Source organism: Ranitomeya variabilis, chromosome 5 (assembly GCF_051348905.1).
Source record: "Ranitomeya variabilis isolate aRanVar5 chromosome 5, aRanVar5.hap1, whole genome shotgun sequence".
Classification (NCBI taxonomy): Eukaryota; Metazoa; Chordata; class Amphibia; order Anura; family Dendrobatidae; genus Ranitomeya; species Ranitomeya variabilis.
The window spans coordinates 440,920,238-440,947,102 of NC_135236.1; the positions used below are offsets into that span (position 1 = coordinate 440,920,238).

At 48.7% G+C, this 26,865-nt stretch overlaps 1 protein-coding gene across 3 annotated transcripts in view; it reads right to left on the minus strand.

Annotated features, from left to right (window-relative positions):
- PPP1R12A (protein phosphatase 1 regulatory subunit 12A) overlaps positions 1-23,311 on the minus strand; it is a 116,165-nt gene extending 92,854 nt beyond the window's left edge. For 2 of the 3 annotated variants that reach the window (XM_077265367.1, XM_077265368.1), the window contains exon 1: positions 22,792-23,260. In XM_077265367.1, coding sequence (XP_077121482.1) covers positions 22,792-23,028 — 237 coding nt within the window. In that variant the 5' untranslated portion in view covers positions 23,029-23,260. Of the gene's footprint in view, positions 1-22,791 lie in introns of all 3 variants that reach the window. The other variant, XM_077265366.1, reaches the window with a different exon arrangement.
- Positions 23,312-26,865: the final 3,554 nt, after the last annotated feature.

The window sequence follows — 26,865 nt, forward strand, 5'->3', positions numbered from 1 at the left end:
TAATGTGTGGGGACGGAGCCTCGTGTGGTAATGTGTGGGGACGGAGCCTCGTGTGGTAATGTGTGGGGACGGAGCCTCGTGTGGTAATGTGTGGGGACGGAGCCTCGTGTGATAATGTGAGGGGACGGAGCCTCGTGTGGTAATGTGTGGGGACGGAGCCTCGTGTGGTAATGTGTGGGGACGGAGCCTCGTGTGGTAATGTGTGGGGACGGAGCCTCGTGTGGTAATGTGTGGGGACGGAGCCTCGTGTGGTAATGTGTGGGGACGGAGCCTCGTGTGGCAATGTGTGGGGACGGAGCCTCGTGTGGCAATGTGTGGGGACGGAGCCTCGTGTGGCAATGTGTGGGGACGGAGCCTCGTGTGGTAATGTGGTTGGGGGGTGGGATTATGTGTGGTGATGTGTTGGGGAGCAGGATTATTTATGGCCAGGTGGTGGGGGGCGGGATTATGTGTGGTAATGCGGTGGGGAGGCGGGATTGTGTGGTGATGTGTTGGGGGCGGGATTATGTGGTGATGTGTTGGGGAGCAGGATTGTGTGTGGCGATGTGGTGGGGGGCATGATTATGTGTGGCGATGTGGTGGAGGGGCATGATTATGTGTGGCGATGTGGTGGGGGGCGGGATTGTGTGTGGTGATGTGGTGGGAGGGCGGGATTATGTGTGGTGATGTGGTGGAGGGGCGGGATTGTGTGTGGTGATGTGGTGGAGGGGCGGGATTGTGTGTGGTGATCTGGTGGGGGGGCGGAATTATGTGGTGGGGGAGCGGGATTGTGTGGTGATGTGGTGGGGGGCGGAGCTACTGTGCAGGGGGCGGGATTAGCAAGTAATCACGATGCATATATATATATATATTTGGCTGAACCCAGATAGGCTACTTTCACATAGTCTGCAGGATGCGTTTTTCCCCATTGACTAACATTAGCGACGCATTGACACACGTCGCAACCGTCGTGCGACGGCTGCGTCATGCTTTGGCAGACCGTCGGCACAAAAAACGCTACATGTAACGTTTTTTGTGCGACGTGTCTGGTTTTTCCGACCACGAATGCGCGGCCAGAACTCCGCCCCCACCTCCGCGCACCTCACAATGGGGCGGTGGATGCGCTGGAAAAATGCATCCGCTGCCCCCGTTGTGCGGCGTATACAACGCTAGGGTCGGTAGCCCGACGCTAGTGTGAAAGTAGCCTTAGGCTCTGTGCACATAGTGCGTTTTGATGCGTTTTCTCCATGCAGAAATAGGCCACAATGCTATGGAATCCTTATACAAGCTAATTCAATGACAATCCTGAAGTGTTGTGCACATAATCAGTAATTTTCCTTGAGTATTTGCAATGCGTTATTTTCTGCAGCATGTCAATTCTTTGTGCGTTTCTGAAGCGTTTTTCACCCATTGACCAACTAAGTCAGTCAAAATCAGCAGCAAAAACGCAGGTATAAAAATATTTGCAGATTTGCTTCATTTGCTGCGTTTTTTATTGTATTTTTACCGGCCTCCAATGGCATTTCCCACGCTGTCATCTGTGTGACAGCATGGGAAACACCGGCGCGGTGGTTCTTATTGGCAGTAATGCTACCGCCGGTAAGACCGTAGGTCAAAGCGCTGCAGGGTCACGCTGTCAGGGGGAGGGGGGAAGAAAAAAAATGGATTTTTTTCCTCTTTGCATCTACTTTTAAATGTAAGAGCAATATTTTTAAATGATATACTCTATTATGCTTTGCTTGTTTTGTGTGTATTTTACAATGTATACATGTGTTTACCTGATTTCCCACCCCTTGGGAGTGGTGTTTTTTTTTTTGTTTGTTTGTTTTCTGAATGGAGGCATTTTCAAGGGCCTCTGACTCTCGCTATAAATAACAAACTCTCTATGTGTATAGAATGTCCTGAGGAAGTGGTGTGATCACCACAAAATGGGTAGAAGTAAAGTCCATTTCTCTATTGCATCTACTCGGACTCCACTGGCACATCATTCTGACAGGCGAGCACAGTGCAGTCTGATGCCCCAGCCTCTTTACCCAACTGAGAATTATTTCAAATAAAGGACTTTATTCTGGGTGTCTGTTTTTTTATACAATATCACTATGGGGCTACTAATGAATAGGTGTCTTATAGATGCTTCTCCATTATTAACCTGTGGGCTTTGTGTCACCTGACATCATCCCCACAAATAAGAATCCCACTTACCACTGCTACAGGGCAAGTGGGAAGAGCGATGCTTAGCACTGGATTTGACGCATCTAAGGCTACTTACACACTAGCGTTAACTGCATTCCGTCACAATGCGTCGTTTTGCCGAAAAAACGCATCCTGCAAAAGTGTTTGCAGGATGCGTTTTTTCGCCATTGATTAACATGAAGCGACGCATTGTGACGGATTGCCACACGTCGCACCCGTCGTGCGACGAATGCGTCGTGCAGTGGCCGACCGTCGGGAGCAAAAAACGCTACATGTAACGTTTTTTGCTCACGACGGTCCGCTTTTTCCGACCGCGCATGCGCGGCCGGAACTCCGCCGGAACTCCGCCCCCACCTCCCCGCACCTCACAATGGGGCAGCGGATGCGTTGGAAAAATGCATCCGCTGCCCCAGTTGTGCGGCGGAGACCACGCTAGCGTCGGGAACGTCGGCCCGACGCACAGCGACGGGTTGTTCCCGACGCTAGTGTGAAAGTAGCCTTATAGATGCACCTTTTCTGGGGCGGCTGAGAGCTGATGTTTTTAGGTTAAGTTCACACAGGGCATTTTGCTGCATCTTTTATGCTAATTTTCAGCTGCTTTTTACAATACCAGCAAAGCCTATGAGATTTCAGAAATCTCATACACATTGTTTTTTTGTTTGATCAGTATTTTGTGCTTTGCTCCGTTTTTTGGACATAGCAAAAACGCTGAAAGAAGTGACATGCTCTGAGTATTTTTCACCCATTGACTTGAATGGGTGTTGAAAAAAACGCAGGCATCATTATTTGCTGTGTTTTTGCTGCTGAAAATCCAAGGACATTAGCATGGACAAAGGAAAAAAAAAAAAAACACACCTAAACCTGCGTTTTTGACACAGCTTCTTTCCTGCCAAGAAAAACAGGTTTTGCTGCAAAAAAAAAAGCAAAAACGCCTAGTGTGAACTTACCCTTAAGGTACCTTCACACTAAGCGACGCTGCAGCGATACAGACAACGATGCCGATCACTGCAGCGTCGCTGTTTAGTCGCTGTGTGGTCGCTGGAGAGCTGTCACACAGACGGCTCTCCAGCGACTAACGATACCGAAGTCCCCTGGTAACCAGGGTAAACATCGGGTTACTAAGCGCAGGGCCGCGCTTAGTAACCCGATGTTTACCCTGGTTACCATTGTAAAAGTAAAAAAAAACAAAAAACACATACTCACATTCCGGTGCCCGGCGTCCGCTTCCCTGCACTCCTCCTGCATCCTGTGTCAGCGCCGAACATCTCCGGCATCTCCCACAGAGCACAGCGGTGACGTCACCGCTCTGCTTTACGGCCGGCACTTACACAGGATGCAGGAGGAGTGCAGGGAAGCGGACGCCGGGCACCGGAATGTGAGTATGTGTTTTTTTTGTTTTTTTTTTACTTTTACAATGGTAACCAGGGTAAACATCGGGTTACTAAGCGCGGCCCTGCGCTTAGTAACCCGATGTTTACCCTGGTTACCAGTGAAGACATCGCTGGATCGGTGTCACACACACCGATTCAGCGATGTCAGCGGGAGATCCAGCGACCAAATAAAGTTCTGGACTTTCAGCAACGACCAGCGATCTCACAGCAGGATCCTGATCGCTGCTGCGTGTCAAACACAACGATATCGCTAGCCAGGACGCTGCAACGTCACGGATCGCTATCGTTATCGTTGTAAAGTCGCTTAGTGTGAAGGTACCTTTAGTCTGGAAGGGGGCCAATATGCATGGCTCCTTCCTAGGCTATTAATATCAGCCGACAGCTGTCTGTCTACACTTTACTGGTTAGATTTTATAGGGAGACTCCATGTCAATTTTTTTCTGGGGTTCCCCTGTAAACTAACCAGTAAAGGCTAAGCAAACAGCTGTGAGCTGGTATTAATAGCCTGGGAACCTCTATGGCTATTTGCTCCTTCCCAGAATATCAACAACAGCCCTTAGTTACTGATTATTCAAATTACGCGGGAATCCACGCAATTTTTTTTCTGCTTTTTTTGTTCTTTAAAATTAACAGTTGCTGTTTGGTTACAGCCTATGTAAGTTTGTTCTGTTAAAGCTCCTACCTAGGCTGGTGACAATGTGTGTGTTTGTGTTTACTTATCGACTCAGTAATGAGTGTCAGGCTGACAACTTTTCATTACAAAGCCTAGGGGTACTGTCACACTAAACGATTTACCAACGATCACGACCAGCGATACGACCTGGCCGTGATCGTTGGTAAGTCGTTGTGTGGTCGCTGGAGAGCTGTCACACAGACAGCTCTCCAGCGACCAACGATGCCGAAGGCCCCGGGTAACCAGGGTAAACATCGGGTTACTAAGCGCAGGGCCGCGCTTAGTAACCCGATGTTTACCGTGGTTACCAGCGTAAAAGTAAAAAACAAACAGTACATACTTACATTCCGGTGTCTGTCCCCCGGCGCTGTGCTTCTCTGCACTGTGTCTGCCAGCCGGAAAGCACAGCGGTGACGTCACCGCTGTGCTCGCTTTCCGGCTGGCCGGCGCTCACAGTGCAGAGAAGCAGAACGCCGGGGGACAGACACCGGAATGTAAGTATGTACTGTTTGTTTTTTACTTTTACGCTGGTAACCACGGTAAACATCGGGTTACTAAGCGCGGCCCTGCGCTTAGTAACCCGATGTATACCCTGGTTACAAGCGAACGCATCGCTGGATCGCTGTCACACACAACGATCCAGCGATGACAGCGGGAGATCCAGCGACGAAAGAAAGTTCCAAACGATCTGCTACGACATACGATTCTCAGCAGGGTCCCTGATCGCTGCTGCGTGTCAGACACAGCGATATCGTATGGATATCGCTGGAACGTCACGGATCGTACCGTCGTAGCGATCAAAGTGCCAATGTGTGACAGTACCCTAGGGCTAGGTGTCAATGACAGTGCTGACAACAAGCCTTTATCCCATTACTCTGATGCTACTGCATCAGAATGAAAAAAGGTTGTGTTGGCCGAGAAATTACATCACAAAACTTTTTTTTAATACCTTTATTTAGCTCAAAAAATCCTTCATTGGTGTTAAAAAAAAAAAAAAAACGCAAAAATGCATGTTTTTACTGCAGTGTTTTTCCTGCCAAGAGATGCAGAAACCTTGCAAAAATTTCCACAAATACTCAAGAGCCTCAGTGCTCTGGCGCATAGCCTCGCTCTTCCAACTTGCCCTGTAGCGGTGGCAATTGGGGGTTGACGTCACCTTTGTATTGTCAGGTGACATCAAGCCCACAGGTTAGTAAAGGAGAGGGGTCTATAAGACCCATTAGTAGCCCCATAGTCATTGTATAAAAACACAGACACCCAGAATAAAGTCCTTTATTTGAAATGACACAGACTCCTTTATTGAATCTTAATTAAATCATACTTACCGAACGCCTAATCCACAGAAGCCAACTTCTCCGGCAATAAAAATAAAATAAACCACAATATTCCACTCACCTGTCTGCAGAAAAGATAATCCATAATGCCCAACAATGATCCTGATGACAATGCAGTCACTGATGTGATTGCTCTCAAAGACAGCCGGCGATACATTGACAGGAGGTAATCGCTCCCGCAGTGTATCACTGAGCTGCCGTGAGAAAGTTCTCACGCAGCGGTGCCGTAAGTGAGAGTGCCGGAGCTCATCAGCTAATTAACTCCGGTGAACTCCTATCTAGAGATGAGTATGTGTCATGACTGTCACACATTCGCGACAAGCCGCCGCGATCCAGTAAACCGGGTTCCATCAGCAGCTTATTTGGTAAGCACTATAACTTGCCAAATAAGCTCTGACCCGATCAAATTGGCTCATTTCTACTCTTAGCGGCAGCTCAGTGACACACTGAGGGAGCAATTACCTCCTGTCAGTGTATTACCAGCGGCCGGGTATAGCGGTCACATCTCCCGATGTGACTCTTCTACACGTTAGATTGCTGTGGGACACTAGGGATTACGTGGACTACGGCAGACAGGCGGGTATATGGTGGTTTATTATTTTTGATCACTTCGAGGAGATATGGGTGTCGGGGATTTGGCGTTAAGGGAGTATAATGGGTTTTTATTTTAAATTTCAATATGTATGTAATTATTTTACTTTTTTTTTTTTTTTTTGTACTGTGAGCACAGGCACCGGCAGATAAGACTACTTCTCACATCAGCGGCACCTACTATTACTTATCGGTGACAACAGAAATAGCCCGATGGGAGCAGTTGTCTCATCAGACCACGCCTGCTGACCTGCAGGATCACGCTGACATCTGACAGCATAATCCCGCGCAGCGCTCTGACAGACAGTACCGGCGGTAGCGTTACTGCGGATCACATCCACAGCTGCGTGGGTCACTCAGTCATCTGACAGCATGACCCCGCAGCTCTGTGACCGACGGTCTTAGGCTGTGTGCACGTTGCAGATTTGTGTGCGGATTTTTCCGCACCGTTTTTGCCAAATCCGCAGGTTAAACACACTGCGGATTACCTGCGGATTTACTGCGGTTTTTGTGCGGATTTCACCTGAGGTTTTACACCTGCGGATTCTTATTGAGGAGCAGGTGTAAACTGCTGCGGATTCCGCACAAAGAATTGACATGCCGCGGAATAAACAAGACAGCGGTATTTTCCGCAGCATGTGCACTGCAGATTTTGTTTTCCATACATTTATACACTCACCGGCCACTTTATTAGGTACACCTGTCCAACTTCTTGTTAACACTTAATTTCTAATCAGCCAATCACATGGCGGCAACTCAGTGCATTTAGGCATGTAGACATGGTCAAGACAATCTCCTGCAGTTCAAACCGAGCATCAGTATGGGGAAGAAAGGTGATTTGAGTGCCTTTGAACGTGGCATGGTTGTTGGTGCCAGAAGGGCTGGTCTGAGTATTTCAGAAACTGCTGATCTACTGGGATTTTCACGCACAACCATCTCTAGGGTTTACAGAGAATGGTCCGAAAAAGAAAAAAAATCCAGTGAGCGGCAGTTCTGTGGGCGGAAATGCCTTGTTGATGCCAGAGGTCAGAGGAGAATGGGCAGACTGGTTCGAGCTGATAGAAAGGCAACAGTGACTCAAATCGCCACCCGTTACAACCAAGGTAGGCCTAAGAGCATCTCTGAACGCACAGTGCGTCGAACTTTGAGGCAGATGGGCTACAGCAGCAGAAGACCACACCAGGTACCACTCCTTTCAGCTAAGAACAGGAAACTGAGGCTACAATTTGTACAAGCTCATCGAAATTGGACAGTAGAAGATTGGAAAAACGTTGCTTGGTCTGATGAGTCTCGATTTCTGCTGCGACATTCGGATGGTAGGGTCAGAATTTGGCGTAAACAACATGAAAGCATGGATCCATCCTGCCTTGTATGGAGCATCTTTGGGATGTGCAGCCGACAAATCTGCGGCAACTGTGTGATGCCATCATGTCAATATGGACCAAAATCTCTGAGGAATGCTTCCAGCACCTTGTTGAATCTATGCCACGAAGAATTGAGGCAGTTCTGAAGGCAAAAGGGGGTCCAACCCGTTACTAGCATGGTGTACCTAATAAAGTGGCCGGTGAGTGTATGGTACTGTACAACGCATGGAAAACTGCTACGAATCCGCAAAGGCCAATCTGCTGCGGATCCACAGCAAAATCCGCAATGTGTGCACATAGCCTTACCGGCAGTAGCATTATTGCCGATAAGAACCACCGCACCGGTGTTTCCCATGCTGTCACAGAGATGAGTGTGGAAAACACCATAGGAATCTGGTAAACCGCAAATCAAAAACTAAGCAAATCAGCAAAACATTTTTATACCTGCCTTTTTGCTGCGGATTTGACTGACTCAAAATGTCAATGGGTGAAAAACACTGCAGAAACGCACAAAGAATTGACATGTGGCATAAAAATAACGCACTGCAAATATTCAAGGAAATTTACTGATCATGTGCACAACAATTCACGATTGTCATTGAATTAGCTTGCTAAAGGATTCCATAGCGGTTTTGGCCAATTTCCGAGGGGAAAACAACGCAGCAAAAACGCACTGTGTGCACAGAGCCTTAATGTGGCCCTCCAACTGGAAGGGAATACAGCTTTAGGAATTTCAGCGGCTGATCCTTTTAATCGCCCAGGAGAAGCTGCTGCCAGGAAAGTGACAGCCACCCTCAGAGAACACAGACATGTTCACGTGTATCTGTGTATGGAGGTGCCAGGAGAGACTGGGGTACGGGTGACAGTGTGTATGGGGACCTTTACATGTGGTAGTCAAGTATAAAAAGGACAATGGAGAGCTCCTAAAAACACAGTTTACCAAGAGGCATATGTGCACTATTTTCTATCTGATTATACAACACATATCAAAGATTTGTAAAGAAAAAGCTAACAATGGCTGCGTCAAATTTATTATAGAATCTCACTATTTTGTTGGTGCGAAATACTGATGAATCTGTCCTATAGTCATGCGTCTAGTCTCCCAATGTGAAGTGTACCGACCATGTACCCCAATTTAGGGAATTGATAAGCACGTTTAGCAGCCATCTGATGAGCTCTTGTGAAGTGATGACAAAACTGACTGACACCATTTGCACAAATTTACACAAGGTAGCAGAAGACAATTTCAAGAAGTACTGAACCACAAACTTATGAAATGCGGCTAAGGTTACATTTTCCCTTCGGTTTTGTCGACAGCAACTGCAATATTTCTATACAAAAAGGATATAGCAGAAAACCTCTGGTAAGCAGCATGACAATCCGAGTGTTGCTCAAATCTCCCCCAAAAATAAAGAAGTGTTGCCCCAATGAGCCTCACAAATTGTTGTGTACTTCAATGGTGTGCATGGAAGAGTGGGTCTACTAGCATTTGTTTAGTGCTGGCAACATACTGTAGAGCTCACAGTTTAATGATGGCTGTTCAAAAACAGTAGATGCCACAAAAGACCAGACATTATGACAGAATCCACCTACAATCCACTGCATTTAGGGTATGTTTCCACGGTCAGGAAACGCTGCTTGTTTGACGCTGCGCAGAGCTGCAGCGTCAAACAAGCAGCGTCCAGATGTTCCAGCATAGTGGAGGGGATTTTATGAAATCCCGTGTCCACTATGCGTGGAAACCCGCACGCGGCGGCCCTGCGACTCCGGACATGCTGCGCGTCTTTTCAGATCGCAGCATGTCCGTACACCTTGCGGGGACGCAGCGTCCCCGCAAGGGATATCACAGGGCCCTATGGGACAGAGCGATCATCCCGGATGTGAAGAGTTAACACATCCGGCATGATCGCGTCCCAGAAAGGGGGTGGGGCTTAGCGCCGAGCGGCTTCGCCGCTGCGGCGATACCGCCGGCCATCCTGACAGTGGAAACATACCCTAAGAAGGGGGACATGTCTATTGCCTGCTCTTGGTCACTTTTTTTCAAAAATCCCAGAAAGCCCCTTTAACCTGTTTTGGCTAGAGATGGCTGACATTATTTAACTCTTGTTCTTCAGTTTGTGTGACTGTAAGAGTCGCGAAGCATGATGTACTGTTCTCTCTAGATAAACCAATAAAAAACAGATTAGTATTAGTATAATAGATCATAAAGTCAGCTTAGGTTCTGTAATACAATACAGAACAAACACACCAATGCATCCGCCGACGTCCTGGATTTATTTTGGTACACAAGTGGCCCATTCTGTGCAGACAGGACTAGTTATAAACTACAAACTGACCTTTAGCTGGAGCCTACAGCTGTCACTGACAGCTGAGCTTTTCTCCACCTGCCCTAGCAAGGTGGACTGTTAATTGGTCAAGCAATGGAAATTTGTGGACGGTAAGTATCTGCCGCCCTGGCACGCAATCATACAGGAGATTCAGGGCAAGTAGCCAAATTCCTGGCATTCTTCAAATAGTAAAGCTAGAGCAGCTGTCTTAACGTAGCCTTATATATGGTGTCATCTCAACTGTATTTCAACAAATAGTCAAGAACAAAACAGAGAAACATCAGTGAATGAATAAAAGGGATCATACACACACTAGGCCAAACATATCTGCCACTAGATCCACTGAAGTGACCAATTCGGAAGTCATTTCACGGTGGAGACCTACTGGAGCCACAGGATCAACTGTTTCCAACGCTACATCCACACGTATGGTTCTGATTTCACATCAAAACAGAGGGATCCTCTTGTATCAACCAATTTGTACACAACCTCTTTTAAAAACTTATGGTAAACACCTGAGTGTCAACTTTTTCTTTTATTGATCAACTTTGCCAAGTTAAGATAAGTTTGGGGTAGCACGGTGGCTCAGTAGTTAGTACTGCAGCTTTGCTGGAGTCCTGGGTTCAAATCCCACCAAGGACAACATCTGCAAGGAGTTTGTATGTTCTCTCCGTGTTTGCGCGGGTTTCCTCTGGGTTCTCTGTTTCCTCCTACATTCCAAAGACATACTGATAGGGAATGTAGATAGTGAGCCCCATCAGAGACAGTGATTATAATGTGTGCAAACTGTAAAGCGCTGCGGAGTAAGTGGGCACTATACAAAATAAAGATTATTATTAAGCTAAAAACGGATGAAACAGATGGAAAACTGAAGTAAAATGTATGTCTACCTTATTTAAACGGACCTCAATAGACTAACGTCAGATCTGTAAATTGGATGAGAATAGGACATGCTCGGAGTCTCACGGACCAGACAAATACGTTTCTAAACATGGATGTGCGTATGGATGAATGAAGCCCTATAGGTCTCTGTCCATGTAAAATAGAGACACCACATGGATGTGTACAATGATGTGCGATTGTAGCCTCAGGCCAGGACACACTGTTCTTTTTCACACACTGCAAGACCTGGACCAACTGCGTAGGTATAAATCAGGCTGTTGGGTTCAGATCAGGAGCACTGCGTTTGGTGCCAATATTGTGGTCTGTATATGGATTGTATCCTGCACTCCTGTATCCACCTAAAAAAGACAGCGCTGCCGGAGGGAGCGGACTTCAGACAAAGCACAGAGACTCAGTGTTTCATTGTGGATGGCTCCATAGTGGTTTTAGCTCAAATCCATTATTGGGGGCTTAGAATGCAGGCTGGCAATACCAAACATTCTTCACAATACATCCAGATCATGAGCCCAGCAGCCACCTAATATTAAGCCAATCGCCTCACTGCAGAACAGGCTGCTTGGCAGTGCCAAAGGTGCACCGAGGCCCCCGCATTTACATGCATATTAACATTTTCTCAGGCGTTGTACCACTAACAGGTATAGGGAGAGAATGATTTTTATAGAGGCCAAGTCCCTCAAATCACTGAACGGATAATTTAATAATGTATTGCTGGCTATAAAGTCAGTTCAACGGGGTTGCCCATATAACATCACCATATACCAGTATGACAGGTTCTCCTGCTCCAGTTACTGCAGCTTTCCTCAGACTACACAGCTCTCCTGCCCACAATATGGCTGCTGGTGGAGGAGCATGTGACCAGACCTGTCCATCAGCCTCCTCCAATAGAAAGGCATCTTTGCCATGTGAGCGTTTAAGAATTGAATGCAGCCGATGGCCAGGTCTGGTCACATGCTCCTCCATCAGTGGCCATGTTATGGACAGGAGAGCAGCCTGTGAGGAAATCTGCAGTACCAAGTGCAGAAGAACCCTTCATATGATAGTAAGGACCACAAAGTCTTCTCCCCAACACATTGCTATAATAAAGCCAACCTCTAATATGTGGCTCAAATGTGAAGATACAACAGGTGTGCACTTACTAGGAGATCGGGTAACGCTTACAAAAATTCTGTCACTATAAGGCTATGTGCACACGGTGCATTTTTTTCGCGTTTTTTCACGGTAAACCGCTTCCCATTATTTCTAATGGAATTCCGCATTGTTGCGCTCATTCCGTGAAAAAAAAAAAAAAAAACACATCGCTGTAAAAACGCAGTATGTTCATTAATTTTGTGAAATTTTCCCGTTTTTTGCTGCTATTTATTGTATTGGGAAGCGCCACGAAAAAAACGATAGCAGATTTCCTGCAAATGGAGTCTGGTTTTGCTCAGGAAAATTATGCAGACATTCTGCAACGTGTGCACTTAGGCTACTTTCACACTAGCGTCGTTTGGCCTCTGTCGCAATGCGTCGTTTTGGAGAAAAAACGCATCCTGCAAAAGTGCTTGCAGGATGCGGTTTTTCTCCATTGACTTGCATTAGCGACGCATTGCGACGGATTGCCACACGTCGCAACCGTCGAGCGACAGATGCGTCGTGTTTTGGCAGACTGTCGGCACAAAAAACGCCACATGTAACTTTTTTTGTGCGTCGTGTCCGCCATTTACGACCACGCATGCGCCCCCGTTGTGCGGCGCTTTCAACGCTAGCGTCGTTACGTCGCATTGCGACGTGCAGTGCACGACGCTAGTGTGAAAGTCGCCTTAGACCTGATTGAGTGATAAGCATGGTCCTGTGGCTTATGCTAATGCAGGATATATTCTAATCTGGGCCCCTGCTGCATCCAATGACTTTACAGAAACTAAAGGCCCCGTCACACATAGCGATTCACCAACGATCACGACCAGCGATACGACCTGGCCGTGATCGTTGGTAAGTCGTTGTGTGGTCGCTGGGGAGCTGTCACACAGACAGCTCTCTCCAGCGACCAACGATCAGGGGAACGACTTCGGCATCGTTGAAACTGTCTTCAACGATGCCGAAGTCCCCCTGCAGCACCCGGGTAACCAGGGTAAACATCGGGTTACTAAGCGCAGGGCCGCGCTTAGTAACCCGATGTTTACCCTGGTTACCAAAAAAAAAAAACACAGTACATACTCACCACCTGATGTCCGTCAGGTCCCTTGCCGTCTACTTCCTGCTCTGACTGAGTGCCGCCGTACAGTGAGAGCAGAGCGCAGCGGTGACGTCACTGCTGTGCTGTGCTCTCACTTTCCGGCCGGCAGTCAGTCAGAGCAGGAAGCAGACGGCGAGGGTCCTGACGGACATCAGATGGTGAATATGTACTGTTTTTTTTTTTTTTTTTTTACATTTACGCTGGTAACCAGGGTAAACATCGGGTTACTAAGCGCGGCCCTGCGCTTAGTAACCCGATGTTTACCCTGGTTACCAGTGAAGACATCGCTGGATCGGTGTCACACACACCGATTCAGCGATGTCAGCGGGACCTCAACGACCAAAACAAGGTCCAGGCCATTCCGACACGACCAGCGATCTCGCAGCAGGGGCCGGGTCGCTGGTACGTGTCACACATAGCGAGATCGCTACTGAGGTCGCTGTTGCGTCACAAAACTTGTGACTCAGCAGCGATCTCGCTATGTGTGACGGGGCCTTTAGGAAGTATCTGCTCACTCGGAGCTTAGCAGTCCAGTGGGCGGTCCCAATCAGTGACTGCTATTTCTATATACACTTAGATATAGCCATCAATCCCGAACTGAGACCACCCACCGGACTGATATGCCCAGAATGAGCAGAGATTTCAATGAATACACACATGGGTACACAATGAATACACAGGTTATACTGAAAGTTCCCTCATCACACGAGATGAGTAGTCAGGGCTGACTGATTATATCATTTCAGGGATTTAGCACACTGGATTTTAATATGTCTGATCTAATACTTTTTCTGATTATTACATATGGAAATAAACAAGCATTCAAGTCAAACTGAGCATGCAGGTTTATAGTGAATCCAGAAGAAATAGGTCTTGGACATATGCCAGCTACTCAGGCTGTTTAAAGGGAACCAGTTATGTGAAAAAATGCTACTAACCTGCAGATATGGGATTGATCTGCCTGGTAATAGCGTTCTTAACCTGCACAGTGCCTGCACTTAGACCCCCTCTGCCAGGAGGAATGAATTTCATTCCTCCCAGTAGCATTCCGGTTTCAGTCACGGCTCTGTGTATAGAGAGCACTGACTGACAGCTGGCCCGGATGCTGATCTGCCAGGGGTGCAGTTACAGCTACTGCTCTCCATACAATGCGGGGACTGAACCTATGCCAGTGCCCCCCAAATACTACCAGGAGGAATCATTTCTTACTGGCAGCAGGAGTCTAAGCACTGGGCAGGTTCAGAACGATATTAACCTGCACATTAACACCATATCTGCAGGTTAACAGCATCTTCACGTGACAGGTTCCCTTTAACATGCATAGAATTGCCTAGTATGAATAATACAGAAAACTTCAGAGTGGTCTCCTCAAAAATAAAAGCCCAGCCTTTAAAGGGGTTTCCCAAGCTCCAGCTATATTTCTGCAGTCGTTCCTGTAAATCGTGATGCGTGCAATGTGCGTAATGTCAGGATGTCCCTCCATTCCCAATGCGAGTGGGCCGTCATGTAACCGCAAGCATGCGATTTGCTGTGATGTGCCTTATTCACTTCGCTCACACATTCTGCTCTGCAATCTGACTGTAGACATTTCACTTGAGCCTGGAAAGCATCAAACCGCATGGCTTTACAGCTCACCCAACGGGGGACTAGCTGTGCACCATGATCCATGGTTCCAAGAGAGAGAAAATGAAAAAAAAGCCAAGCTACAGAAAGAATGTGCTAAAAGTCAAAACTATTTCCACAGAATCAATCAGGCTCAGCCAAAACATGCAGATATGCAAGTCTAGATCTTATTGTATAGTGATGCCATCCAATGCTCAGACAAAAGGAAATTTACACATGAGCATTCTTTGTAAAATCAGAGAACGAAATAAAATACATTGTTCAATAGTTTCCTAAAAACAAATGCAGTAAAAAGTAGGCACTTCCGAGACACATTAAATATCTGGGCAGCAAAAAACACTGGTTCAAGATCCTAGCCACATCTCCACCCGGGGCTACAACTATGCACAGTAGGAAACCCTAAGATAAAACAGCAGAAGGACCTGACATCTTCCCACAGTAGCAAGCGACAGCATCCATTTTTAGAAAACTTTCTGTAGCGTTGGGCTGGATAAATCCTCAACTACCGGCTGCCATGGCAACCAAGTGCCATCATTCCAGAGCAGCCATCAACCTACTGCCAGCTGTCTGAACTCCGCACAGCCCTCTCCTTATGCCAAGTACAACCACGGAGTGCCCTGCTGAGAAGGAGGTCATTTCTTCATGAGTAGATTCAGGATACCAGCTAGAAAGCGATGCGTGAGAGAACACAGTCCTGCTACATCAGACGTCACTAAATACGCCTGTGACGGAAAATGCTAACATAATAATCTGCTGTACATGGTGGCGGGATTGTCAGTGGGGGTGCATGCAGTATACATTAGGCTTGCAATTCAGATTACTCATGCACATGTCGCACACAGGCTCCTGTCTTCTCAAAAGCTATACTGTTCATTTTTATTATGTATCGAAAAGCAGCATACTTAGGCTATGTGCACACGTGGGTTCGGGTCCCTGCGGGTTCTCCCGCAGCGGATTTGATAAATCTGCAGGGCAAAACCGCTGCGGTTATCCCTGCAGATTTATCACGTTTTGTCTTGCGGTTTCCGCTGCGGGCTTTGGTTTTACTATTGATGCTGCATATGCAGCATCAATGGTAATGTTAAAAATAAAAAAAAAAAAATGGTTTATACTCACCCCCTCTGACGTCCCGATCTCCTCGGCGCTGCACGCGGCGGTCCGTTTCCAAAGATGCTGTGCGAGAAGGACCTTCGTGACGTCACGGTCATGTGACCGCGGCGTCATCACGGTCATGTGACCGCGACGTCACCACAGGTCCTGCTCGCACAGCAAACCTGAGACCGGACGGCCGCGTGCAGCGCTGAGAGGTGAGTATAGCATTATTTTTTATTTTAATTCTTTTTTTTTACCACAAATATGGTTCCCAGGGCCTGGAGGAGAGTCTCCTCTCCTCCACCCCGGGTAGCAACCGCACATTATCCGCTTACTTGCCGCATCGTGGGCACAGCCCCATGCGGGAAGTAAGCGGATCAATGCATTTCTATGTGTGCAGAATCGCAGCGATTCTGCACAAAGAAGTGACATGCTGCGGGTTGTAAACCGCTGCGTTTCTGCGCGGTTTTCCCGCAGCATGTGCACAGCGGTTTGCGGTTTCCATAGGGTTTACATGTTAATGTAAACGCTATGGAAACTGCTGCGGACCCGCAGCATCAAAATCGCCGCGGATCCGCGGTAAAACCCGCAAAGTGTGAACATGGCCTTAAAGGGTTTGTCCACTACTGGACCACCGCCACTGAATAGACTGAGGAGCCCGATTACAATAAAGACAAAGGATAGTCAGCTCACAGAGAGGGACACAGCTATCACATGCAGGCTGCAGTCTTAAGGGTAGATCCTATCCCAATATGTTGTAGGTGCAATAATAATATTATCACATACCTCCTATTAGAAACGTAGTATAGTTCTTCTGATAAGCCATGTCCCTTAGCCCATGTGCAGGGCATTGCAGTAGCTTACATATCCATGGATACAACCACTCAGTGACAGTTACCAGTGGTCGTAATCATGGATATCTATGCTACTGCAATGCCCTGCACATGAAGTATTACTATAACTACTGCATATTGGGATAGGATCTTAGAGATAGGAATATCCCTTTAACTATCCCATCAAAGCAGATGTTGCTCTGATGGAATATTGATGAACAGCAGCCAAAGACTGGCCACAGCCTGCACTTGACAAGTCGCTTCCCTCACCGGGAGGTGACTATCCAATGTCTATTATAATTTGGGTCCTGAAATGATGAAGCTCAGGCTGTCCGTTAGCTGAAAAGCCCTAAAACCATTTAAAAAGGGCCTGTCACTAGGTCAAAATCACTCAGCCTTTGGAATTACTCCCTTGAGTATTCAGGCTCTCTCTCACTTGTTTTTCCTTAAAGGGAACCTGTCACCCCCAAAATCGAAGGTGAGCTAAGCCCACCGGCATCAGGGGCTTATCTACAGCATTCTGGAATGCTGTAGATAAGCCCCCGATGTAACCTGAAAGATGAGAAAAACAGGTTAGCTTATACTCACCTGGAGGGCGGTCCGGTCCGATGGGCATCGCGGTCCGGGGCCTCCCATCTTCATAGAATGACGTCCTCTTATCTTCATGCTGCGGCTCCTGCGCAGGCGTACTGATTTGCCCTGTTGAGGGCAAAGCAAAGGACTGCAGGGCACAGGCGCCGGGCCTCTCTGACCTTTCCCGGAGCCTGCGCACTGCAGTACTTTGCTCTGCCCTCAACAGGGAAAATCAGGGCAGAGAAAGTACGCCTGCACCGGAAGCCGCAGCGTGAAGACTAGAAGAGGACGTCATCTTAAGAAAATAGAGGGCGCCGGAGCGGACGGCGACGCCCATCGGACCGGGACCGCTCCTGGGTGAGTATAATCTAACCTCTTTTTCTCATCTTTCAGGATACATCGGGGGCTTATCTACAGCATTCCAGAATGCTGTAGATAAGCCCCTGATACCGGTGGGCTTAGCTCACCTTTGATTTTGGGGGTGACAGGTTCCCTTTAAAGGGGCTGTCTACGATTCAGAGAACCCACTTCTGAATCCCTAGGTTTCCCCCTTGTAAATAATAACACATACTCCCCTCAGATGCGAGCCCCGGGAGAGCCACACTGCTGCAACTGCATGACATTATTATGTCACGCAGTCCCAGCAGCCAATCAGTGCAGGCTTCACTCTCCTCTCCTAGGGACATAAAAATGTCTTCATTTGTATGCAGCAGTGGAGTGTGAAGCCAGTGCTGATTGGCCACAGGGACTGCGTGACTGTCACAGGGGCCCCAGGAGAGCAACTGGTGAAATCACTGGAATGGCACGAGCACAGAAGGCAAGTGTTATTTTAAGGGGAAAAACGTAGGGATTGAGAGTTGTCCGAGTAGTGGACAACCCCATTAAATCAGCAATATGGTTCCAGATATATGGGACTTTTATTTAGTGCTAATTTTTATGGTCTTTACTAAGGAAACAGTGCTCACAAGGTAACAACACAAAATAGGTTAAAGACACTATCCCACAGAACCTGTGACCCATGCCACCTCAAAGACCATAAAAATGAACACTAAAAAAAAGTGATGGAAAAAAACGGCATGAATGGGGGAGGCGAAAATTAAAATAAAAAACTGACTTTTGACTTAAGCCGGTTTCACATTTGCGGTTGTGTCCGCAGCGTTTCTGACGCATACATCTTGATTTTATATCTTTTACATTGTGTACGCATGGACATGCGTTTGCATGCATTCGCCTGCGTCTTTTTGCTGTGTGCGGCGGGGCACGGCTAACGCACCATGTTGCAATTTTTGAGGCGTCAAATTTCCATCAAATATGCGCAGGCATGCGGATTAATGCGTTAAAAAAACGCATTACTGTCTATGGGAACATGTATTTACATACGCATGCGTTCGCTGCACTTGCGTACTTCGGACTGTGCATGTCCAGGAACTGATTTGGAAACACCCATTGAGACATGCCCTCCTGGAAATATCAAACGCATGGGTATAATAAGCACAAACGCATGTGAAAACGCATAAAAATGCAGCGTTTTTTTGCAGTCATGCGTAAGCTGATGCGGATAAAGAGCGCTGCGTTAGCGGACAAGACACTGCGGACTCAACCGCAAATGTGAAACTAGCCTTAGTGCCTGGACCTCTATCTGTTACATATGATAAAACAATATTTATATAAAAAAAAAAATACATGGAGGTTCAGCGGGAACTCAAGCTTATTTCACACAGCAGCCAGGAACAAGGACACAAAATAAGCTGTGTACTGTGATCCTGCACAATGGAAAGCCAAGTCTTTATGGAGTCTGATGTGTTACTGTGGAGCAAAACCACTGACTCCACTATTTGCCTGACTTCCAACTCCACGACTCCGACCCCACAGCACTGGGCACTATTGAGCATGTACATAAAGTGCAGCACAGATTGATCTCAGCTAACAGCCCAGATCCTTAGATCAGCAACAGAACAGACATTTCAAAACTTTCCCAAATTCTTATGGAAACATTTACAGCACATCCTGCACTGAACTACTGCATCTAATATATATATTAAGGCTATGTGCACACGTAGGAAAAGAGGTGCAGAATTTTCTGCACAACATCCGCATCTCCTGGCAGAATCCGCAGCCGCGGATTTGCCGCGGTTGTTATGCGGATTTTGTGTGGTTTTTGCCACTGCGGAATTTTAACACGGAGTGGTGCAGAACTGCTGCAGATCCGCACAAAAGTAGTGACATGCACTTCTTTGAAATCCGCAGCAATTCTGCACTGACTTTTCTGCACCATCCACACAGCTTTTTTATTTCTATTGAATAACATACTGTACATCACAGTGCGGATCTGCAGTGTTTCTGCGCGGAAAATTCCGCTGCGGATCAGCAGCAAATCCGCATTGTGTGCACATAGCCTAAGAGTCGGTCCACTGTATACCGACTTCACAGCCCTGCGTGTAAGTACATAGTTGCGTTTTTATTGATAACTCCCTATATTACAGCAAATAGAACTATCTGGAAAGGGTAGGTCAATTTTAAGACTCAAATCCTCCAGGCTGTAATGACTTCAGCTCTACGCTGTAAGGCTATGTTCACACTTTGCGGTTTTTGCTGCAGATCCGCAGCAGATTTGACACTGCGGATCCGCAGCAGTTTTCCATGCAGGGTACAGTCCAATGTTACCCTATGGAAAACAAAAACCGCTGTGCCCACATTGCGGAAAATCCCTTAAAAAACCGCGCGGAATTGCTGCGGAAAAAAAGAAGGAGCATGTCACTTCTTTCTGCGGATTCCGCAGCGGTTTTAAACATGCACCAATAGGAAAGTGCTGTTGAAAACCCGCAGAGGAATCCGCAGAAGAAACCGCAGGAAAATCCGCAGTGAAAACCGCAGCGGTTTTGCACTGCGGTTTTTCCAAATCCGCAGCGGAAAAATCCGCAGCGGAAAAATCTGCAGCAAAATCTGCAAAGTGTGAACAAGCCCTTAAAGGGAGTGTGACTACAGAGCTAAAGAAGCCAAAAGTCCATGTGGCTATCTGCTCTACATTTAGATGCACAGTAAACCTCTATATTGACCTTGACTGAAATCTCGGATTCCTAATGTTTGGGCAAGTCCAATCCTGGCTAAGCAGCTGTACACCATGCTCGTAGTGCAACCCGAGCTCGGCACATTGTGCATTATCTCCCATTGCTAACCTGCCCTTATTTGGCCAACACAGAGATTCCAATCTGATGGCCACAAACATACACAAAGGCCTCATACTGAGGAAGCCCAGCCACCAGCTCTGTACCAGCGGCTGGCGGGCATAGGTGGCTGTCATTATGGCAACCTACCCACTACAACATTACAAGCGATCATTATTACGCTGTTCAGGGAGCCCATCAGAACACACCACAGGCAATACAGCACTGAAAGAAACACACAAGTCCAACAACTATATATCCTGCAAGTTCTGGAGACGCCGCTTCTATTAAACGATTGAATCCTTTCTATCGTTTACTTGTGATACTTTCTTCCTTTTCTGAATATGTAGGGTCACTGAGTGGACCGTACGTCACTAGGAAAGGCTACCTTTCAAAGCCATAGGAGAGCTGGATAAGCTGATGCCTTCCCAGGAACATAACTGGACAGAATGAATGGCCGGCAGGAATGAAGTGTTCCTACTCTCCATGGATGTGAAGGAATTTGAGGTAAGATCCTGAGAAGCAGATTTTATTCATATATAATGGAACTTTATAAAGTGTGCCCACGGACACTTCCATCCCGTTCCCTCCCTCCAGCTACACTCCAATGGTAAAGGAAATAATCACAGAAGTTGTAGAGTGTCACTATACAACAGGAAGTACCTGACAGACCCTCCCCACACCCTCCAGGGGGTCACCGCCCATCTTCTGCATTGTACCCCAGTTCTAAATTATATTAGATGATCAGTAAACACCGCCTGTATTTGGACATAAGGAACAACAATCCTGGAATTTATTAGAATTTTTTGGCCAATCCCGACGTGATGGGGGACCTGGCACAGTGATATCACACCAGCGATAGTAATGGTGGAAAGATTTGCAACTGTGGGGAATATGGTTTCCTATGGATCGCTGTGTGACACTTGGGCACAGTGACTAGCCACAAAGGATGGTGACATATGGAGGGTTGGCACATCATGAGTGACTGGCCTCTACGCTGAGGAAGGGTATGGGATGGCACGGTATGACTGCCCCCACCCCCAGAAATAGGATGGCACGGTATGACTGCCCCCTCCCCAGATATAGGATGGCACGGTATGACTGCCCCCTCCCCAGATATAGGATGGCACGGTATGACTGCCCCCCACCCCAGGTGGTATAGGATGGCACAGTATGACTGCCCCCCACCCACAGGTATAGGATGGCACAGTATGACTGCCCCCCACCCACAGGTATAGGATGGCACAGAATGACTGCCCCCCACCCACAGGTATAGGATGGCACAGAATGACTGCCCCCTCCTCAGGTATAGGATGGCACAGTATGACTGCCCCCTCCCAGGAATAGGATGGCACAGTATGACTGCCACCCACCCCCAGGAATAGGATGGCACAGTATGACTGCCCCCCCCCCAGGTATAGGATGGCACAGTATGACTGCCCCCCCCCAGGTATAGGATGGCACAGTATGACTGCCCCCCCAGGTATAGGATGGCACAGTATGACTGCCCCCCCAGGTATAGGATGGCACAGTATGTCTGCCCCCTCCCAGGAATAGGATGGCACAGTATGACTGCCACCCACCCCCAGGAATAGGATGGCACAGTATGACTGCCCCCCCCCAGGGATAGGATGGCACAGTATGACTGCCCCCCAGATATAGGATGGCACAGTATGACTGCCCCCCCAGGTATAGGATGGCACAGTATGACTGCCACCCACCCCCAGGAATAGGATGGCACAGTATGACTGTCCCCCCCCCCCGGTATAGGATGGCACAGTATGACTGCCCCCCCCCAGGTATAGGATGGCACAGTATGACTGCCCCCCCAGGTATAGGATGGCACAGTATGACTGCCCCCCCAGGTATAGGATGGCACAGTATGTCTGCCCCCTCCCAGGAATAGGATGGCACAGTATGACTGCCACCCACCCCCAGGAATAGGATGGCACAGTATGACTGCCCCCCCCCCCCCCAGGTATAGGATGGCACAGTATGACTGCCCCCCCAGGTATAGGATGGCACAGTATGACTGCCCCCCCAGGTATAGGATGGCACAGTATGACTGCCCCCCCAGGTATAGGATGGCACAGTATGACTGCCCCCCCAGGTATAGGATGGCACAGTATGTCTGCCCCCTCCCAGGAATAGGATGGCACAGTATGACTGCCACCCACCCCCAGGAATAGGATGGCACAGTATGACTGCCACCCACCCCCAGGAATAGGATGGCACAGTATGACTGCCCCCCCCCCCCAGGTATAGGATGGCACAGTATGACTGCCCCCCCCCCAGGTATAGGATGGCACAGTATGACTGCCCCCCCCCCCCCCAGGTATAGGATGGCACAGTATGACTGCCCCCCCAGGTATAGGATGGCACAGTATGACTGCCCCCCCGGGTATAGGATGGCACAGTATGTCAGCCCCCTCCCAGGTATAGGATGGCACAATATGCCCCCCGGATCTCACAGGAAGGCCCAGCATGGGCCCCGTGCAGGCCAGTGAGCCGCTGAGGGCTGGAGCCGGGCGGTGGGTACCTGGTGCAGAGCCGTGAGCCCGTCCACATTGGCGTAGTTGATGTCAGCCCCCCGGTCCAGTAACTTGAGCACCTCGTCGCTGTCTCCGCTGGAGCAGGCAGCCAGGAACACGGCGCCATCGTCGAACTTCACCTTGGTCTTCTTCCGCTTGATGACGTGCGGCTCCAGGTCCGTCTCTGAGCCGATCCAGCGTTTGAGCTGCTCGTTCCTCTTCTGTTTAGCGTCCGCCATCTTCATTCCCTCCCCCTCCCAGCCCCGGGTCCTTCCCTTCCTGCCGCTGTCTTCCTCTACTCTGCTGCGAGGTCTCTGACAAGTGGGCTCCCTCCGAGGCCGCCGTAACCGCAGCCGCCGCGTCTCCGCCGACTCCGGGGCCCACACCCAACTCCTCTCAGTGACACACAGACGTCTGCAGGCCCCGACCGGCTGTGCACACACAACGCGCGCCCGCGACGCTCATCTGCATATTCTCGCGAGAGACGCCGACGTCAGGAATATAGCTCGCGCAGAAATGCTCACCGCCACCGCCTTCGGTGGGAGGAGGGGCTAAGGGCACAGAGAGCCCGTGTGATTGGCTGCAGCACTGCTGACGTAATATCTGCCCGTTTGGCTGAGGATGAGTTGTTACTTGTGGTAAAGCAGTGGCGGCTCCTGTGACTGGGGGGCGCCTGTATGCAGGCACCTCGGAGGGGCTCATGTAGAGGGTCGCTCCCAGAGAAAGCAATGCATAGGGATTGCTAGTGCTACTACACAGCCGGAGCCCCATGGAATGTGTCTGTGCAGAAAGGGTCACACTCCTGCAGTCTTCCACAGCTAGAACTGCATTTCCCAGAGGCACCTGCGGCTCTGCCCTGTGTGACCATCTCCCTGACCTCTCCGCACCCTGCGCAGCACCCTGCCTTTACCCATTATGTCTGCCATCTACCTCAGCGTGGAGCTTTGCCTTAGGCTACGTTCACATTAGCGTTAAGCTAATTTGCGTCGGGTTTGCGTCGGCGACGCAGCGGCGACGCATGCGTCATGCGCCCCTATACTTAACATGGGGGACGCATGCGTTTTTTTGTGTTGCGTTGTGCGACACTTGCGTCTTTTTTGCCGCAAGCGTCGGACCAAGAAAACGCAGCAAGTTGCATTTTTCTTGCGTCCGATTTTCGGCAAAAACCGACGCATGCGTCGCAAAACGCAGCGTTTTTGCGTGCGTTTTGCCGCGTTTTTGCGTGCGTTGTGCGTTGCGTCGCCGACGCAGCGGCGCACAACGCTAGTGTGAACTTAGCCTTACTAGGCTGTGCAGACCTGTGTGTGCCGCCTGCTGCTGACTGAGTAGGGATGTGACGCTGCAAATGGCGCAGTATTGAGCTCAGCCCCTCTATATACAGCCCGGTCTTCTACATGAATCCTATGACCTTCTCTCAGCCCCTCTATATACAGCCCGGTCTTCTACATGAAACCTATGACATCCTCTCAGCCCCTCTATATACAGCCCGGTCTTCTGCATGAAACCTATGACCTCCTCTCAGCCCCTCTACATACAGCTCGGTCTTCTACATGAAACCTATGACCTCTTCTCAGCCCCTCTATATACAGCCCAATCTTCTGCATGAAACCTATGACCTCCTCTCATCCCCTCTAAATACAGCCTGGTCTTCTGCATGAAATGTATGACCTCTTCTCAGCCCCTCTATATACAGCCCGGTCTTCTACATGAAACCTATGACCTCCTCTCAGCCCCTCTATATACAGCCCGGTCTTCTGCATAAAAATCTATGACCTGCTCTCAGCCCCTCTATATACAGCCCGGTCTTCTGCATGAAATTTCTGACCTCCTCTCAGCCCCTCTATATACAGGCCAATCTTCTGCATGAAACCTATGACCTCCACTCAGCCCCTCTATATACAGCCCGATCTTCAGCATAAAACCTATGACCTCCTCTCAGCCCCTCTATATACAGCCCAGTCTTCTGCATGGAACCTATGACCTCCTCTCATCCCCTCTATATACAGCCCGGTCTTCTGCATGGAACCCATGACCTTCTCTCAGCCCCTCTATATACAGCCCGGTCTTCTACATGAAACCTATGACTTCCTCTCAGCACCTCTATATACAGCCCGGTCTTCAGCATGAAACCTATGAGCTCCTTTCAGCCCCTCTATATACAGCCCGGTCTTCAGCATGAAACCTATGACCTCCTCTCAGCCCCTCTATATACAGCCTGGTCTTCTGCATGAAACCTATGACCTCCTCTCAACCCCTCTAAATACAGCACGGTCTTCTGCATGAAACCTGTGACCTCATCTCAGCCCCTCTATATACAGCCCGGTCTTCAGCATGAAACCTATGACTTCCTCTCAGCCCCTCTATATACAGCACGGTCTTCTACATGAAACCTAGGACTTCCTCTCAGCCCCTCTATATACAGCCCGGTCTTCTACATGAAACCTAGGACTTCCTCTCAGCCCCTCTATATACAGCCCGGTCTCCTGCATGAAACGTATGACCTCCTATCTGCCCTTCTAAATACAGCACGGTCTTCTGCTTGAAACCTATGACCTCCTCTCATCCCCTCTATATACAGCCCGGTCTTCAGCATGGAACCTATGACCTCCTCTCAGCCCCTCTATATACAGCACGGTCTTCTACATGAAAGATACAACTTCCTCTGAGCCCCTCTATATATAGCCGGTCTTCTACATGAAACCTTGGACTACCTCTCAGCCCCTCTATATACAGCCCGGTCTTCAGCATGAAACCTATGACCTCCTCTCAGCCCCTCTATATACAGCCCGGTCTTCTGCATGAAACCTATGGCCTCCTCTCAGCCCCTCTATATACAGCCCGGTCTTCTACATGAAACCTATTACTTCCTCTCAGCCCCTCTATATACAGCACTGTCTTCTACATGAAACCTATGACTTCCTCTCAGCCCCTCTATATACAGCACGGTCTTCTACATGAAACCTAGGACTTCCTCTCAGCCCCTCTATATACAGCCCGGTCTTCTACATGAAACCTAGGACTTCCTCTCAGCCCCTCTATATACAGCCCGGTCTCCTGCATGAAACGTATGACCTCCTATCTGCCCTTCTAAATACAGCACGGTCTCCTGCTTGAAACCTATGACCTCCTCTCAGCCCCTCTATATACAGCACGGTCTTCTACATGAAAGCTACGACTTCCTCTGAGCCCCTCTATATACAGCCGGTCTTCTACATGAAACCTTGGACTACCTCTCAGCCCCTCTATATACAGCCCGGTCTTCAGCATGAAACCTATGACCTCCTCTCAGCCCCTCTATATACAGCCCGGTCTTCTGCATGAAACCTATGACTTCCTCTCAGCATCTCTATATACAGCACTGTCTTCTACATGACACCTATGACCTCCTCTCAACCCCTCTATATACAGCCCGGTCTTCTGCATGAAACCTATTACTTCCTCTCAGCCCCTCTATATACAGCCCGGTCTTCTGCATGAAACCTGTGACCTCCTCTCAGCCCCTCTATATACAGCCTAGTCTTCTGCATGGAACCTATGACCTCCTCTCAGCCCCTCTATATACAGCACGGTCTTCTACATGAAACCTAGGACTTCCTCTCAGCCCCTCTATACAGCCGGTCTTCTACATGAAACCTAGGACTTCCCTCAGCCCCTCTATATACAGCCCGGTCTTCTACATGAAACCTATGACCTCCTATCTGCCCTTCTAAATACAGCCCGGTCTTCTACATGAAACCTAGGACTTCCTCTCAGCCCCTCTATATACAGCCCGGTCTTCTACATGAAACCTATGACCTCCTATCTGCCCTTCTAAATACAGCACGGTCTTCTGCATGAAACCTATGAGCTCCTCTCAGCCCCTCTATATACATCCTGGTCTTCAGCATGAAACCTATGACCTCCTCTCAGCCCCTCTATATACAGCCCGGTCTTCTACATGAAACCTATGACTTCCTCTCAGCACCTCTATATACAGCACTGTCTTCTACATGAATCCTATGAGCTCCTCTCAGCCCCTCTATATACATCCTGGTCTTCAGCATGAAACCTATGACCTCCTCTCAGCCCCTCTATATACAGCC